Source organism: Mesoplodon mirus (genome assembly GCF_964341445.2).
Source record: "Mesoplodon mirus genome assembly, chromosome: 4".
NCBI lineage: Eukaryota > Metazoa > Chordata > Mammalia > Artiodactyla > Ziphiidae > Mesoplodon > Mesoplodon mirus.
In genome coordinates this window covers 163,209,169-163,222,496 of record NC_138979.1, presented here as the reverse complement: position 1 = coordinate 163,222,496, position 13,328 = coordinate 163,209,169, and the positions used below count along the sequence as shown (strand labels likewise).

At 42.6% G+C, this 13,328-nt stretch overlaps 2 protein-coding genes across 5 annotated transcripts in view; one reads left to right on the top strand and one right to left on the bottom strand.

Annotated features, from left to right (window-relative positions):
* Window positions 1-1,446: 1,446 nt before the first annotated feature.
* On the bottom strand, window positions 1,447-9,959 carry SAMD15 (sterile alpha motif domain containing 15; the record flags this gene model as incomplete). Its single annotated transcript, XM_082618792.1, is given in 5 exon segments — window positions 1,447-1,683; window positions 4,149-4,268; window positions 7,623-7,721; window positions 8,312-9,589; window positions 9,593-9,959. Coding segments are annotated over 5 exon segments (2,097 nt in total). The 5' UTR covers window positions 9,956-9,959.
* Window positions 9,960-10,395: 436 nt separating this feature from the next.
* TMED8 (transmembrane p24 trafficking protein family member 8) overlaps window positions 10,396-13,328 on the top strand; it is a 31,198-nt gene continuing 28,265 nt past the window's right edge. For 3 of the 4 annotated variants that reach the window (XR_014293680.1, XR_014293681.1, XM_082616997.1), the window contains exon 1: window positions 10,396-10,532. Coding sequence is in view for 2 of the 4 variants with exons in the window: in XM_082616997.1 (XP_082473123.1) it covers window positions 10,415-10,532 (118 nt within the window). In the remaining 2 variants the exon portion in view is untranslated. Of the gene's footprint in view, window positions 10,533-11,320; window positions 11,416-13,328 lie in introns of those variants that run through there. The other variant, XM_082616998.1, reaches the window with a different exon arrangement.

The window sequence follows — 13,328 nt, the reverse complement described above, 5'->3', positions numbered from 1 at the left end:
TGAACAGTCCAGTCACAGGTAGACTCTGGTCTGCATTACATTTTATAAAAGTCTGGAGTTACCACATAAAACGCCTTGTAAACAAACCCCAGACCCTAGTCCATGGTCAATGATATACTTCTATAAGCCATGTTGTTTTAACAGGTAAATACAAATCTAAAAAAATATTTTTAAAATTTTGTTCTCTGATGCCAAAAAGGAATGAGAACATCCCCCCTCCTTTTTCATAACACATTTTCTTATATTTTTTTTATTTTTTTAACATCTTTATTGGAGTATAATTGCTTTACAATGGTGTGTTAGTTTCTGCTTTATATCAAAGTGAATCAGTTATACATATGTTCCCATATCTCTTCCCTCTTGCATCTCCCTCCCTCCCACCCTCCCTATCCCACCCCTCTAGGTGGTCACAAACCACCGAGCTCATCTCCCTGTGCTATGCGGCTGCTTCCCACTAGCTATCTATTTTACGTTTGGTAGTGTATATATGTCCATGCCACTCTCTCACTTTGTCACAGCTTATGCTTCCCCCTCCCCATATCCTCAAGTCCATGCTCTAGTAGGTCTGTGTCTTTATTCCCGTCTTACCCCTAGGTTCTTCATGACCTTTTTTTTCCCCCTTAGATTCCATATATATGTGTTAGCATACGGTATTTGTTTTTCTTTCTGACTTACTTCACTCTGTATGACAGACTCTAGGTCCATCCACCTCACTACAAATAACTCAATTTTGTTTCTTGTATGCTAATCTTCTAAAAAGGTGAATAAACTTTCTGCCAGTTTTACATCCCAGGACTGTCTTTTGGGGGAGGGGGCCCTTGGAGCCACCACTTTGAAATGTGAGCATTTAGAAGGATGGCACTTTGTCTCCCTGACTCTGGGGGTTTAGCCTAAGTGCTTGGCTCCAGGTAGTAACTTTCAGTTTGTCAAAAAGATATGAGAACTTTTATTTTTCCTTTGGATACAGACAGTTAACATGTAAATAATGGATTATATCTGTCTGGCTATATAGAAGGGTGAGATTTCCTTGTCTTGGCAATCTCTTTAGTGGCCTGCCTGTAATGTGCATCACAGTCTGATTTTATGCTGATTCAATAATAAAACTGTCTCCTTGTCTGCACTTATGAAGAGGATTATCTGGGTTGGCAGGTGATTTTACTTTTAGTCTGTCTCTCCATCATGTTCCTACTACCAGATGAAGTACTAGAATTTATCAGGAATTCTTACAATTACCCAGAAAGAGAAATATTGCTATCTTTGTTTCAACAAGGGACTAAATTGACACACAAATAAAGGGAAGGTGCTGTGAGTCAGTGGCAGAACTAGGAATGGAGCCAGCAGTTCTAACTCTGATCCTGAATGAAGAGAAAAAGAAAATGCAGAAATACCACACTTCTTCCCCCACATAATTTAATTAGATTTTCAAGCTAAGTGAAACGGCTTGCCCTATGGTTCAATGGAATATAATGCTGCATCCTCTTCAGGGGTGGTTATTTCTGGAGCATAATCCTGTAATCCCATTGCTTGCACAAATTCAGACAAGGTCAAGGAATCAGATTTAACTCCACTATGACATTTTTGCTCTAAAAATAAGCCAATATTGTCCCTGTAGGGAAGGCTGATGGAGCGTGTGAATAATGGCTCTTCAATTCCCAGTAGCTCCCGGGTATGCTGAGAAATTACCTGTAATGCAAGGATAATTTTTTAATGGGATTAACCTGAAAATACAACTAAATCAAGTAAGTTTTACTTAGTCTCCTAGACCTCTTGAATGCTAACCCCTTAAGCTAATTCTATGCGGAAATAATAACGAAATAACACATTGAAAGTCTTCCTACCCTGGCATTATCAAAACACAGTTCTTAAGAGAAACATCACATTATTTATCTTTTTAAAAGTGCCACTTAAAGATGTTTCTAGGCCCTTGCATTAGATAGCCATAGATGGGTTCATTTCTTTTTTTTGGCTGAGCAATTTGACCAACGATATGAGCAGATAATATGTTCAGATTAGAAGCCATGACTTTCTCTAGGAAGGTTAATAAATAACTTTATAAGGGGCTCAGTTAACTAAGAAAAAAATTATTACTCAGTTATTCAATTTATTTGCCTGGAAAGAAATCTCAAACACTAAAAAGCAGACATTAAAGTTCCAGTTATTTTATTAGTGCTTATACTTGTATATTCTTTTAAAATATCTTTTGCCACAATTTCAGTGTCTCTAAAACATACTTTGTATTCATTGAGTACCATGCCACTTGATATCCTAAACTGTCATTGCATTTTCAAAGTCTAGTTTTAATTGCAGGTCTGTTATAACACTGCTATTTGAATTCATATTCTGCCTCTGGGTGAGAATGTAGTCCGTGAAATTGTTGCTAGAACACAGTCAAAGGAGTATGTGGAACGGATTTTTGTTTGTTTAAAACTACTGGCCATAGTTACAAGGCTGGAAAATTCACACCACAGACAATTCTTAACCTGATGCAAAACTGCCCATTAGGAGTACATTTTAGATAGGTAAAATACCATTATTAAAGCAGATGTATCATGTCCTTAAGATCTGCTTGTTGATTCATGTAACAGTGTGGATTAATCTTAAATGCATTTTTCTAAGGGAAAGAAGCAAGACTCAAGGCCTACATATTATTTGATTTCATTCGTGTGACATTCTGGAAAAGGTAAAACTACAGGGACAAAAAACAGATTAATGGTTGCCAGGGATTAGGTGGCGGGATAGGCTGACTACAGTGGGGACACGGGAAGTTTTACGGTGATAGAATCATTCTATACAGTTCTGTGGTGGTGGATACATGACCCTGTGCATTTGTCAAAACCCACAGAACTGTATACTAAAAAGAGTGACTTTACTGCAGGTAAAAATTTTAAAAGCCAGGATGTTGTGGGAACCCATGATGGAATATAAACTCTGGGCAGATGAATCTAACTTTATTGCAAATTAAGACATAATCTCACTGATGTGGGCTGGGAAGAAAGGAGATGACCTAAATAACTTTAACTTTGAAAAACAGTGCATTGTCTAGTTAGTGTAAGGCTAATGACAAAAAGAACCATACACAAATACTGTACTCTTTTGGTAAATTTGTTTCTCATAGGGATACATATTTATAAATAAGCAGAGCCAGGTTTCTCACTGTCAGAGAAAGAAGTTATAAAGAAGCAAAGTGGGGTAGGGAGTAGGAAGGATGAAAGCTAGTATGAACCCTGTGGTGATGGACTAGAGTCAGGGATATCAGTACGAACACATGCTTACAGAAATAAGATAAATATTTGTGTATACATGGGTTAGTATATATACATATATTTCCTACATCCTTCTGCTGAGAGTGCCTAGAAGCAGTAACACCTCAGTAGCAACAAGCACAACTAGTGACCACATCTTGGTTTCTAAATGCCATTCTCTAATAAAAGCAACCAGGGCTCCTTGGAGACATGCCTGCTTCTAGGGCTGTAGCAAGGAAAATAGAAAATGAGTCTGAAGTAAAGTGTAGTGCCAGAAAATGCTAAAAAAAATAAAATAACGAGAACATGTCAAAAGGACACAGGAGACAAACTGAAAGAGTTCCCAAATAGGGAAGAAGGGACAATTAAACAGAAGAGTTCCTTAAGCAGAGTTCCAATTAAACATGGAAGGAATGAGGAAACAGAAAATCATCATTAGAACAACATAGTAATAACTGATGCAGGCAAGATACACTGATGAATACTAAAATTAGTGGGCAAAACTTTAAGAAGAAACAGGTAATTTGCATAGCCTCAAACTACCTCCCCCAGTATATCTATTACTGTGGTATTTACTCTATGTCCATAAACTCTTTGATACTCTTCCCTCCAGGAGGTGGAGCTTAATTCCCCTCTCTTTGAGTATGGGTTGGACTCAGTAACCCACTTCTAATGAACAGAATATGAAAAGGGAAACGCAGTAACTTTGTAGTGAAGAAACCTGCAGGCACCACCTTGACCAAATGATCAAAGTTAACATCTCCAGTAATAAATCACATTAATACCATGTACTCCCTGATATGATTAGATGAGAAGGGCTCATCATCTCTGTGATAGTCTCCCCACAAAGCATAATCTCATGGGAAACATGAGACAAACTCAAACTGAGGGAAATCTACACAGTACCTGATCACTATTCTTCAAAGTGTCAAGGTCGTGAAAGATAAAGATCAATAAATTGTCATATATTGGAGGAGACCAAGGAAACATGACAGCTAAATACAAGATAGTATCCCCAACTGGATCCTGGAACGAAAAAAGGACATCAGTGGAAAAATTGCAGAAATCTGAATAAAGTCTGTAGTTTGTTTAATAGTACTGTGCTGGTGTTAATTTCTTAGTTTTGATAAATATATAAATGGTTACATAAGATGTTAACAATAGGGTAAGCTGGGTTAAGAGTATATGGGGGACTTCCCTGGTGGTCCAGTGGTTAAGAATTGGTCTTGCAATGCAGGGGACACCAGTTCAATCCCTGGTCAGTGAACTAAGATCCCACATGCCACAGGGCAACTAAGCCCATGCGCCCCAACTAGAGAGCCCAAGTGCTGCAACTACAGAACCCGCGTGCCACAATGAAAGATCCCACGTGCTGCAACTGAGACTGATGCAGCCAAAAAATAAATAAATATTTTTTTAAAAAAGAGTATATGGGAACTCTCTGTACTATCTGCAACTGTTCTGTAAAACTAAAATCATTTGAAAATTTTAAAAAATACATATTTTTGTTTAGTGACGATTGCTGACATGTTGTTTTGAATTTGTGCTATTTAAATAGCTTGCAATAAGGCAGGTGTAATAAAATTCCTGAGATATTATTAAGCTTATAAGGCTCTACTTTTAACATAAAATCATGCATATGAAAGGAATAAGCAATTCATCTATATTCTTCTCCAAATATTTATCACAGAGTTATTTTGTTCACTTGATGGAGTGAATAGTTTAAAATATTTTGTGAATTATTTTCTAAGACAGAAAGCTGAAGCAAGTGCTATCTTGTCTAGCTTGTCCCTAGAATAAATAAGATTGACTTTCTCTCCCCTTTTTACCAAGCTAGTGCATCACTATAAATGGGAAAGACAGGATAGTGGTTTCCAGTGCTCCCTTGGCCAGGTGAGAAGAATCAGTGTTTCTCTTTCACAGAACTAGAACAAAAAATCTTAAACTTTGTATGGAGACACTAAAGACCCCGAATAGGCAATGCAATCTTGAGAAAGAAAACCAGAGCTGGAGGAATCAGACTCCCTGACTTCAGACTCTACAGTCATCAAAACAGTATGGTACTGGCACAAAAACAGAAATACAGATCAATGGAACAGGATAGAAAGCCCAGAAATAAACCCATGCACCTATGGCCAATTAATCTACAACAAAGGAGGCAAGAATATGAAATGGAGGAAAGATAGTCTCTTCAATAAATGGTGCTGGAAAACTGGACAGCTACACGTTAGAAAAATGAAATCAGAATATTCTTTAACACCATACACAAAAATAAAGTCAAAATGGATTAAAGACCTAAATGTAAGACTGGTTATTATAAAACAGAGGAAAACATAGGCAGAACACGCTTTGACATAAATCGCAACAATATCTTTTTCGATCCATATCCCGGAGTAATAGAAAACAAATGGGACCTAATTAAACTCAAAAGAAACCATAAACAAAATGAAAAGACAACCCACAGAATGAGAGAAAATAGTTGCAAATGATGCGACTGACAAAGGATTAGTCTCCAAAATTTACAAACAGCTCATGTAGCTCAATATCAAAAAAACAAACAACCCAATCAAAAAATGAGCAGAAGACCTAAAGAGACATTTCTCCAAAGAAGATATACAGATTGCCAACAAACACATGAAAGGATGCTCAACATCACTAATCATTAGAGAAATGCAAATCAAAACTGCAATGAGGTATCACCCCACACCCGCCAGAATGGCCATCTTCAAAAAATCTGCAAACGATAAATGCTGGCGAGGGTGTGGAGAAAAGGGAACCCTCCTACACTGTTGGTGGGAATGTAAATTGATACAGCCACTATGGAGAAGAGTGTGGTGGTTCCTTAAAAAACTAGAAGTAGGGCTTCCCTGGTGGCGCAGTGGTTGAGAGTCCACCTGCCGATGCAGGGGACACGGGATCATGCCCCAGTCTGGGAAGATCCCACATGCCATGGAGCGGCTGGGCCCGTGAGCCATGGCCGCTGAGCCTGCACGTCCGGAGCCTGTTCTCCGCAATGGAAGAGGCCACAACAGTGAGAGGCCCGTGTACCCCAAAAGAAAAAAAAAAAACTAAAAGTAGAGGTACTATATGATTCAGCAATCCCACTCTTGGGCATATATCCAGAGAAAAACATGGCTTAAAAGGATACATGCACCCCAGTGTTCATTGCAGCACTGTTTACAATAGCCAAGACATGGAGACAACCTAAATGTCCATCAACAGCTGAACAGATAAAGATGTGGTACATATAATAGAATATTACTCAGCCATTAAAAAGAATGAAATAATGCCATTTGTAGCAACATGGATGGAACTGGAGATTATCATACTAAGTGAAGTAAGTCAGACAAAGACAAATGTCATATGATATCGCTTATATGTGGAATCTAAAAAAAACGATACAATGAACTTATTTACAAAACAGAAACAGACTCACAGACTTAGAGAACGAACTTATGGTTACCAGCGGGGAGGGGAGGGGTAGATTGGGAGTTTGGGATTGACATGTACACACTGCTATATTTAAAATGTTTTTCCATGAAAAAAGAAAAGAAAAAAATTAGTGTTTCTTTCTTCCTGCACCCCTCACCAGTCTCACCTATACATTCTCTGGTCATCTTAGTATTTTGTAGGAAGAACAAAGGGAAAGGTGAGTCATTTCTGTAGGTGTTAGAGACATAAAATGTATGAGAGCTTTGGAGGAGAGGTTACTGTGGGCTGGGAAGATCAGGAAAGACTTCATGGGGAGATGAGAATTGAGTTGGGTCCTGAGGGATGGTTAAGATTCATATTAGTCTTGCGGGGAAGGGGGGGAACTGAGCAAAGATGTAGAGGGAAGAATGCACAAGACAGGTTTGTGAGGGTGTGAGCTGGACCTGTGAGGCTGAAGCAGAAGATTCACATAAAAGCGTACCAGGCGAGAGAACGGTGGTGGGAGAAAACTTGTGGAGGGCCCTGAATCCTAAGCTGAGGAGTTGAGACTACCTTGTAAATAGAGGGGATCCAAAGAAGCTTTGAGTAGTACACTGTATAAATAGTTTGAAGGTGAGAGTCTAAAAGCAGGGTCCTTGAATCCAAAGGGCCTATAGACAGAGGCTAAAAGCAGGCTACTGGAACATTCTAAGTACATTCTAGTAAAGGTCTGATAAAGGTCTGAACAAGTGGGAATGGAGAAAACCAGATGCTATAGGAGGAACTGACAGTTCCTGGGATCTTTGTGGGGATCAAAGGAAAGAAAGGAAGCAACCACTCTGAGTCTGGGAAACTAGGAGTATGATAACACCGCTGGGAGAAATTGGAGGCGAGGTTGGAATAAAAGGAGGATGGTTTGAGATGGTAACACTGTTTCAGTGCTCTAGTGGGAAACCAAACACAACTCACCTTCGTGTCCTCGAAATCCGTTATACCCATCTGAGGGAGGTTTGAGCAGTTTACGTGGATGAGTTTTCGGCCACTGATGAAGTTTGTGGTAAAACACTCCTGTCAGTACAATGAGAACGTCACTCAAAAGATGTGTGGCAAATACAGGAAGAAAAAAAGCAAGAAAGAGAATAGGAGGTGGGAAGGAAGGAAAGAGGGAGGGAGGGGAGGAGGAATAAATAAATCATGTTTGTCTCTAGCCCTGTACTGAGAAAAAATTTTAATTTAATAATCCCACATATTTTCCATCTAAACTCTTGATTAAATTTCATACTGCTGCTTAATTAAGGGAATTGCTACTAAAACAACCTAACAAAGTACCAAAAAGTCTACCTTGGATGAAATCTTTTTAGAAATACAGATTTCTATGAAAAGAAACCTACATAAATTTCTTAGTCTTTATTCAAGGATTGCAGAGAAGTATAATCACTGTGATGAATAGGAAAAACAAACGTGACCTTTCCTTCCTCTCCCAATATACAAATATGTATCAGTGGAAAGGCCAAAATTAAAATCCAAGTTACCTCTACCACAGTCCATGCCTCTTCTACACTCCTTCTAGTGAAGATGCAAAAGCTCAGGTAAGGATAGAGGAATAAGAGGTAGAGGAATGAGAGTATACGATTTCAAAAAATGTTATTTTTGTATACCTTGTACTGAGGGAAGCCTAGCTGGCAAATCCACTCTGCAACTTTCTCTGGGCTCCATTCAAGATACTCAAATTGTAGGTCTGTACATTTTTGGGGCTGGGTTTCTTTATCTTTAGGTACCAGTGTCATTGACTCTGGGGACAGATCTTTCTTTTCATTAGAGGACTCTTTTAAATCCCTCTGAGACTCAGAGAAATATGAGTAGAATTCATAATTGGTATCAGAAAGCTGAAACAGATTTTGGAGTTCTTTAGAAAACTCATAATCTGTATTCACCGAGTCTACTTCACTTATTGGAAGAGACTCTAACACAGAGTCTTTTGAAACGTCTTTAGTTTCTTTTACTAACAACTTTCTTGTTTGATAGTCAGAGTACTCTGGCTCATCCCTGTCTATAGAACGCTTAAGTCTGATTGGTTCTGGCCTATCTTCCTTGGCAAATTCTACACATGTCTCTCTTCTAAGTAGTGGTTTGGCTTTATATGGTAACTCTGAATCTATCTTCTTAGTTGGCTCTGTTTGTGTCTTCTCTTGCACCTCTGGTAGGATCTTCTGTGGTGGTACCTGACCTGTTTCTTCAGTTGACTTTCTCGGTTCTTTCTTTGGAAACTCTGGTTTAGTCTGTTCTGGTGGCTCTGGAACTTTCTCCTCAGTTGACTCTCTTAGTGTCTCCTCTGATCTGGACTTCTGTGATGGTGCTAGACCTGTCTCCTCAGTTGATTTTTTCTGCTTATCTTTTTGATCTGGGGGTTTGGTGTCCTCTGGTGGCTCTAGAACTTTCTCTGCAGTTGACTTTCTTTGTGTTTCCTCTTGAACTTCTGGTTTGGTCTTTCCTGATGGCTCTAGAACTGTTTCCTCAATTGGTTTTCTTGATTTTTCCTCAGAAAACTCTGATTCGATCTCTTCTAGTGGCTCTGGAATTTTCTCTTCAGTTGACTTTCTTTGTGTTTCCTCAGTAGACATACTTGGCTTCTCTTCTGGAAACTCTGGTATGGCCTGCTCAGGTGGCTCTGTTCTTTTCTCTTCAGGTGACTTACTTTGTGTCTCCTCTGGAATCTCTGGTGTGGTCATCTTTGGTGGCTGCAGATCTGCCTCTTCAATTAATCTTCTTGGTTTCTCACTTGGAAATTCCGGTTTGGTCTGCTCTGTAGGTTCCAGACCCGTCTTGCCATATTGCTCTCTAAGTGACTCCTCCCAAACCTCTGGTTTGGTCCCCTCTAGTAACTCTAATCTTGTCTCACTGACTGTGGCCCCTGGAACCTCAGACTCGGTTTCCTTTCATAGCTCTAGATCTGTTTCCTTAGCTGCCTCTATGAGTATATCCTCTGCGACATCTGGTTTGGCTTCCTCCTCTGGCTCCCCACGCTTTTCGTCCACAGGGACCTCCAAGTCCTTGAAAAGCTCTACTTCTATCTGTCTGGATGTCTCCGACTTTACCTCTTTGGGAATCCCTAGCTCAATCTCGCTAGAAAGGTCTGTCTTGGACTTGTGGGGAGCCTCTTCCTCGGACGTCCAGGTGGGTTTCAGGCGTAGGTGTATATTCTTAGCACTCGCCGGTGTCTCCTCTTTGAAGCCCTCTTCTTCCGTCTCTGGTTGTGGCTCTTGGTCAGTCTCTACAGGCAGCTCCGGCCCTGCCTCTGCCATGCTGCCTGGTTCGACATCTTCAGTCACCTTAAGAGACTGAAGTTTTGGTCTCTCAGGCGGCAGGTCTTCATCTTCACCAGGGCCGGAATCGTAATCTTCTGGGACTTCAGCCGTGACGCAGACTAGCCGACGCGCCCAGGGCTCCTAGCAACCCCAATTTCCGATAGCGTGTCTATGGATACCACGACTTCCGGCCGGGTCTCACTGAATCTTCCCCAGGTTTCGTTTCTTCTTTCAAGCACTGACTTTAAAAACCTGCGATCATAAGCACGCAGTAACCCTCCCCGAGCCCGCGTCGCAGGCCTCCGCTAGCCAGAGCTCTCGCGACTGCTCGGGGGCCGACGCGCTGCCCCTTCCGGCCCGCGGGCTCCGCTCGGCTCTTCCCGGCGCGCTGGGCCTTCGGCTCTTTCCGGAGGCACTTGCGGCAGGCTGCGGAGGCGCTGCGGACGCGGGCTGCAGATGTCGGACAGGCGGGCGGCTGAGGGGCCGGGCGTCTGGAGCCCCGCAGCCCGCCGAGGGCCGGCGCGCGGCGTCGGGGACGGCCGGGGAGTGGAGGGGAGCCAGGAGGCCGCCTCAGGTACGCAAGGCCGGGCGCCGGCGGGTGGGTGCCGCCGGCCTCGGGACCCCGCACCTCGGTGCGAGGCTCGGCCGCGCTCTGCCCCGCGCTGCCCGTAGGAGCGGACCGGCCTGGGCAGCCCCTTCGCGCGCGGAGCCCCTGCCTTCGCTCCTGCCCGGGCCCGGCTCCCCCGGGCCGCGACTCCCGCCCCCGCCATCCTTCGGGCCTGGTCTTCGCTCGAGATTATTTTCTACTCCTGTTTCGAAATGCCTTGGTTCCTGCCCCGCTTCCTTTCTCAGAGCAGCCCGGATGGTAGTGACAGGGCATCTCTGACCCTGGCACCTCTTCAGCTTCAGCACGCCTGCCCATCACTCCTTGGCTGCCGACCCCGACCCCACCGGCCTCGCTGCCCCTGCTTCTGGCTCCCCACCCCGATCCTCACCTCTGTCCCAGGTCCCAGCCTTTCCACGCGCCTCTCTGCCCCCATCCGAATAGGCAGCCTCGCCTTCATCTGTCCAGAATCCCGTTTGCTCTAGCCTCCCTGCATATAGGCCCCCGCGCCTCACCTCGCATCCATCCTCTCCGCCTCTCAGAGTGGGCGAGATGAAAAGCGCAGTTGGAAATAGGTGGGCTCTGGGGTCTTTTGAATGAACCTAGCGGCCAGAGCCAAGGCAGGACATCGGGGCTGAAATAGGGACTTTGGCGACCTCCCTCATTCTCCGGGACCCTCCTCTTGTTCCGGAGACTGTCTTACTTCCACCCGCGCTAGTTCCTCCGTGTGGATTACTTCATTGTCAGTGTCCGAAGGCGAAAGTGTCCAGCGATTACACTTTTACCTTCCAAGCCTCCTTATCATCACCACACGGGATGCAACTAAAAAGATGCTCATTTGAAATACGGAAGGGTAGGTAGGGGGAGAGTACTGGTCTCACTAAGTAGCAAGTAAAAATTAACTTTCCAGTTCTGAAATTAAAATAGACACCATGAAGTATAGCGGTAGAGGTGGTGCCATGATGCCTGGGTTGGAGTGTGAATCTTTAATTTACTTGGGCAAGTCACTAATCTGTGTTTGTTTCCTCATCTATAAAATGTGGGCACTATAGGATTGCATGGACCACTATGTATGAGGCACTTGGTACCTAAGCCACGGTACACAGTAAACTGGTGTTATCCATTATGAGATATAAGGTCTGTTTTTGCTCACCGAAACTCCACGTGCTGTCAGAGGAGGTGTTCCTGGATGTGTATCTCCGGGTATGGTGACTTTCCCCATCTTTTACTTCTAAATATCTCCCATTTCCTAATGCTGCTTGGGTCAAACACACACACACACACACACACACAGCTTTGAATCACCCAGCTTTTTCATGTGACTTTATATTCTCTTACTTTAAAATATCTAACAATTGTTGTCTTTTTTCCTTCTTATGAACTCTTATGCTTTGTAGTAAATTCAGAATTGCTGGCATGTATTTAACATTATAGCAATAGAAATTTTAAGCATACTTTCTGAACGATTAAGCAAATGAACACTTAGAAAGTCTCATAAACATCTGTCCCTTGCATGTGTTGATATTTATAAATTAAGGATTTTTTTTTTTTACTTCCTCTTTAGATCCTTGTGGCAAATATACCCAAGCATTTTAAACAGAAAGGTCTTAAGAATAGTCCAGGAATGTACTGGAAGATAGTGGGTTTGTCTCTGAGTGTGTCTTCCCCCACCCCCCAAACCTTGTAATTGGTTCCTGCATTCACATTTTCCTCCCAGGATGTTGATGGAAATACTTATGATTACTTTCTTCCTCTTGCCCTCAGAAAGCAGGGTGAGTGTTGATTTCTTTTATGTCATGTAGGGGTTTGTTATTGTAGCTCAGAGCAAGCTCTTCCCCTTGAGGTAAGATTTGTTGCTAATAAAATAGCTAATAAAATATTAGAAATGATAGCTTACATTAATTGAATGCTTACTCTGTGCCAGAATGTGGAAAAAGATTTCCTTATATTATCTGACTTAATCTTGTCAACAGTCATTTCCTCCCCATTTTACAGAACAAACTACAGCTGAGAGAAGTTAACTTATTTGCTCAAGTTAGGTGTGGAGTTTTTACTGTCTGTCTGAAATTGTCACCTTGTTATGATGAAGTTCAGAATAGTTTATTTTTTAATTTTTATTGGCCATTAATCAAGTATTGGTATTCTAGGGCAGGTTATGGTCTTTGCTGTCTAGGGGTTTTTAGTTTGGTAAGATGAGAGTACCCAGGAAGAAAAATCGACAATTCAAAACTTTATATAATTGGGTGTCTTTTATTGCAATTCTTGCCACGCTGTGCGGCATGTGGGATCTTAGTTCCCTGACCAGGGATTGAACCCTTGCCCCCTGCAGTGGAAGCACAGAGTCCTAACCACTGGACCACCAGGGAAGTACCTATTACAATTCTTTATGTACGTACCCCCAAGAAACCAGCTTAAGGGTAGGGACAGAATCTATCTTGTCTGTTTCTCTCCTAGAGTCTTTGATGTGTCCTAGAGGTTCTGTAAATATTTGCTGGATTGTGAGACAAAGTCTCAACACAGATTTGAAGGAGCATCAAATGAATATGAGGAATTAGGGTTGATATATCAATAATTCTCTTTAGGGCTTCCCTGGTGGCGCAGTGGTTGAGAGTCCGCCTGCTGGTGCAGAGGACATGGGTTCGTGCCCCGGTCCGGGAGGATCCCATGTGCCGCGGAGCGGCTGGGCCCGTGAGCCATGGCCGCTGGGCCTGCGCGTCTGGAGCCTGTGCTCCGCGGCGGGAGAGGCCACAACAGTGAGAGGCCCGC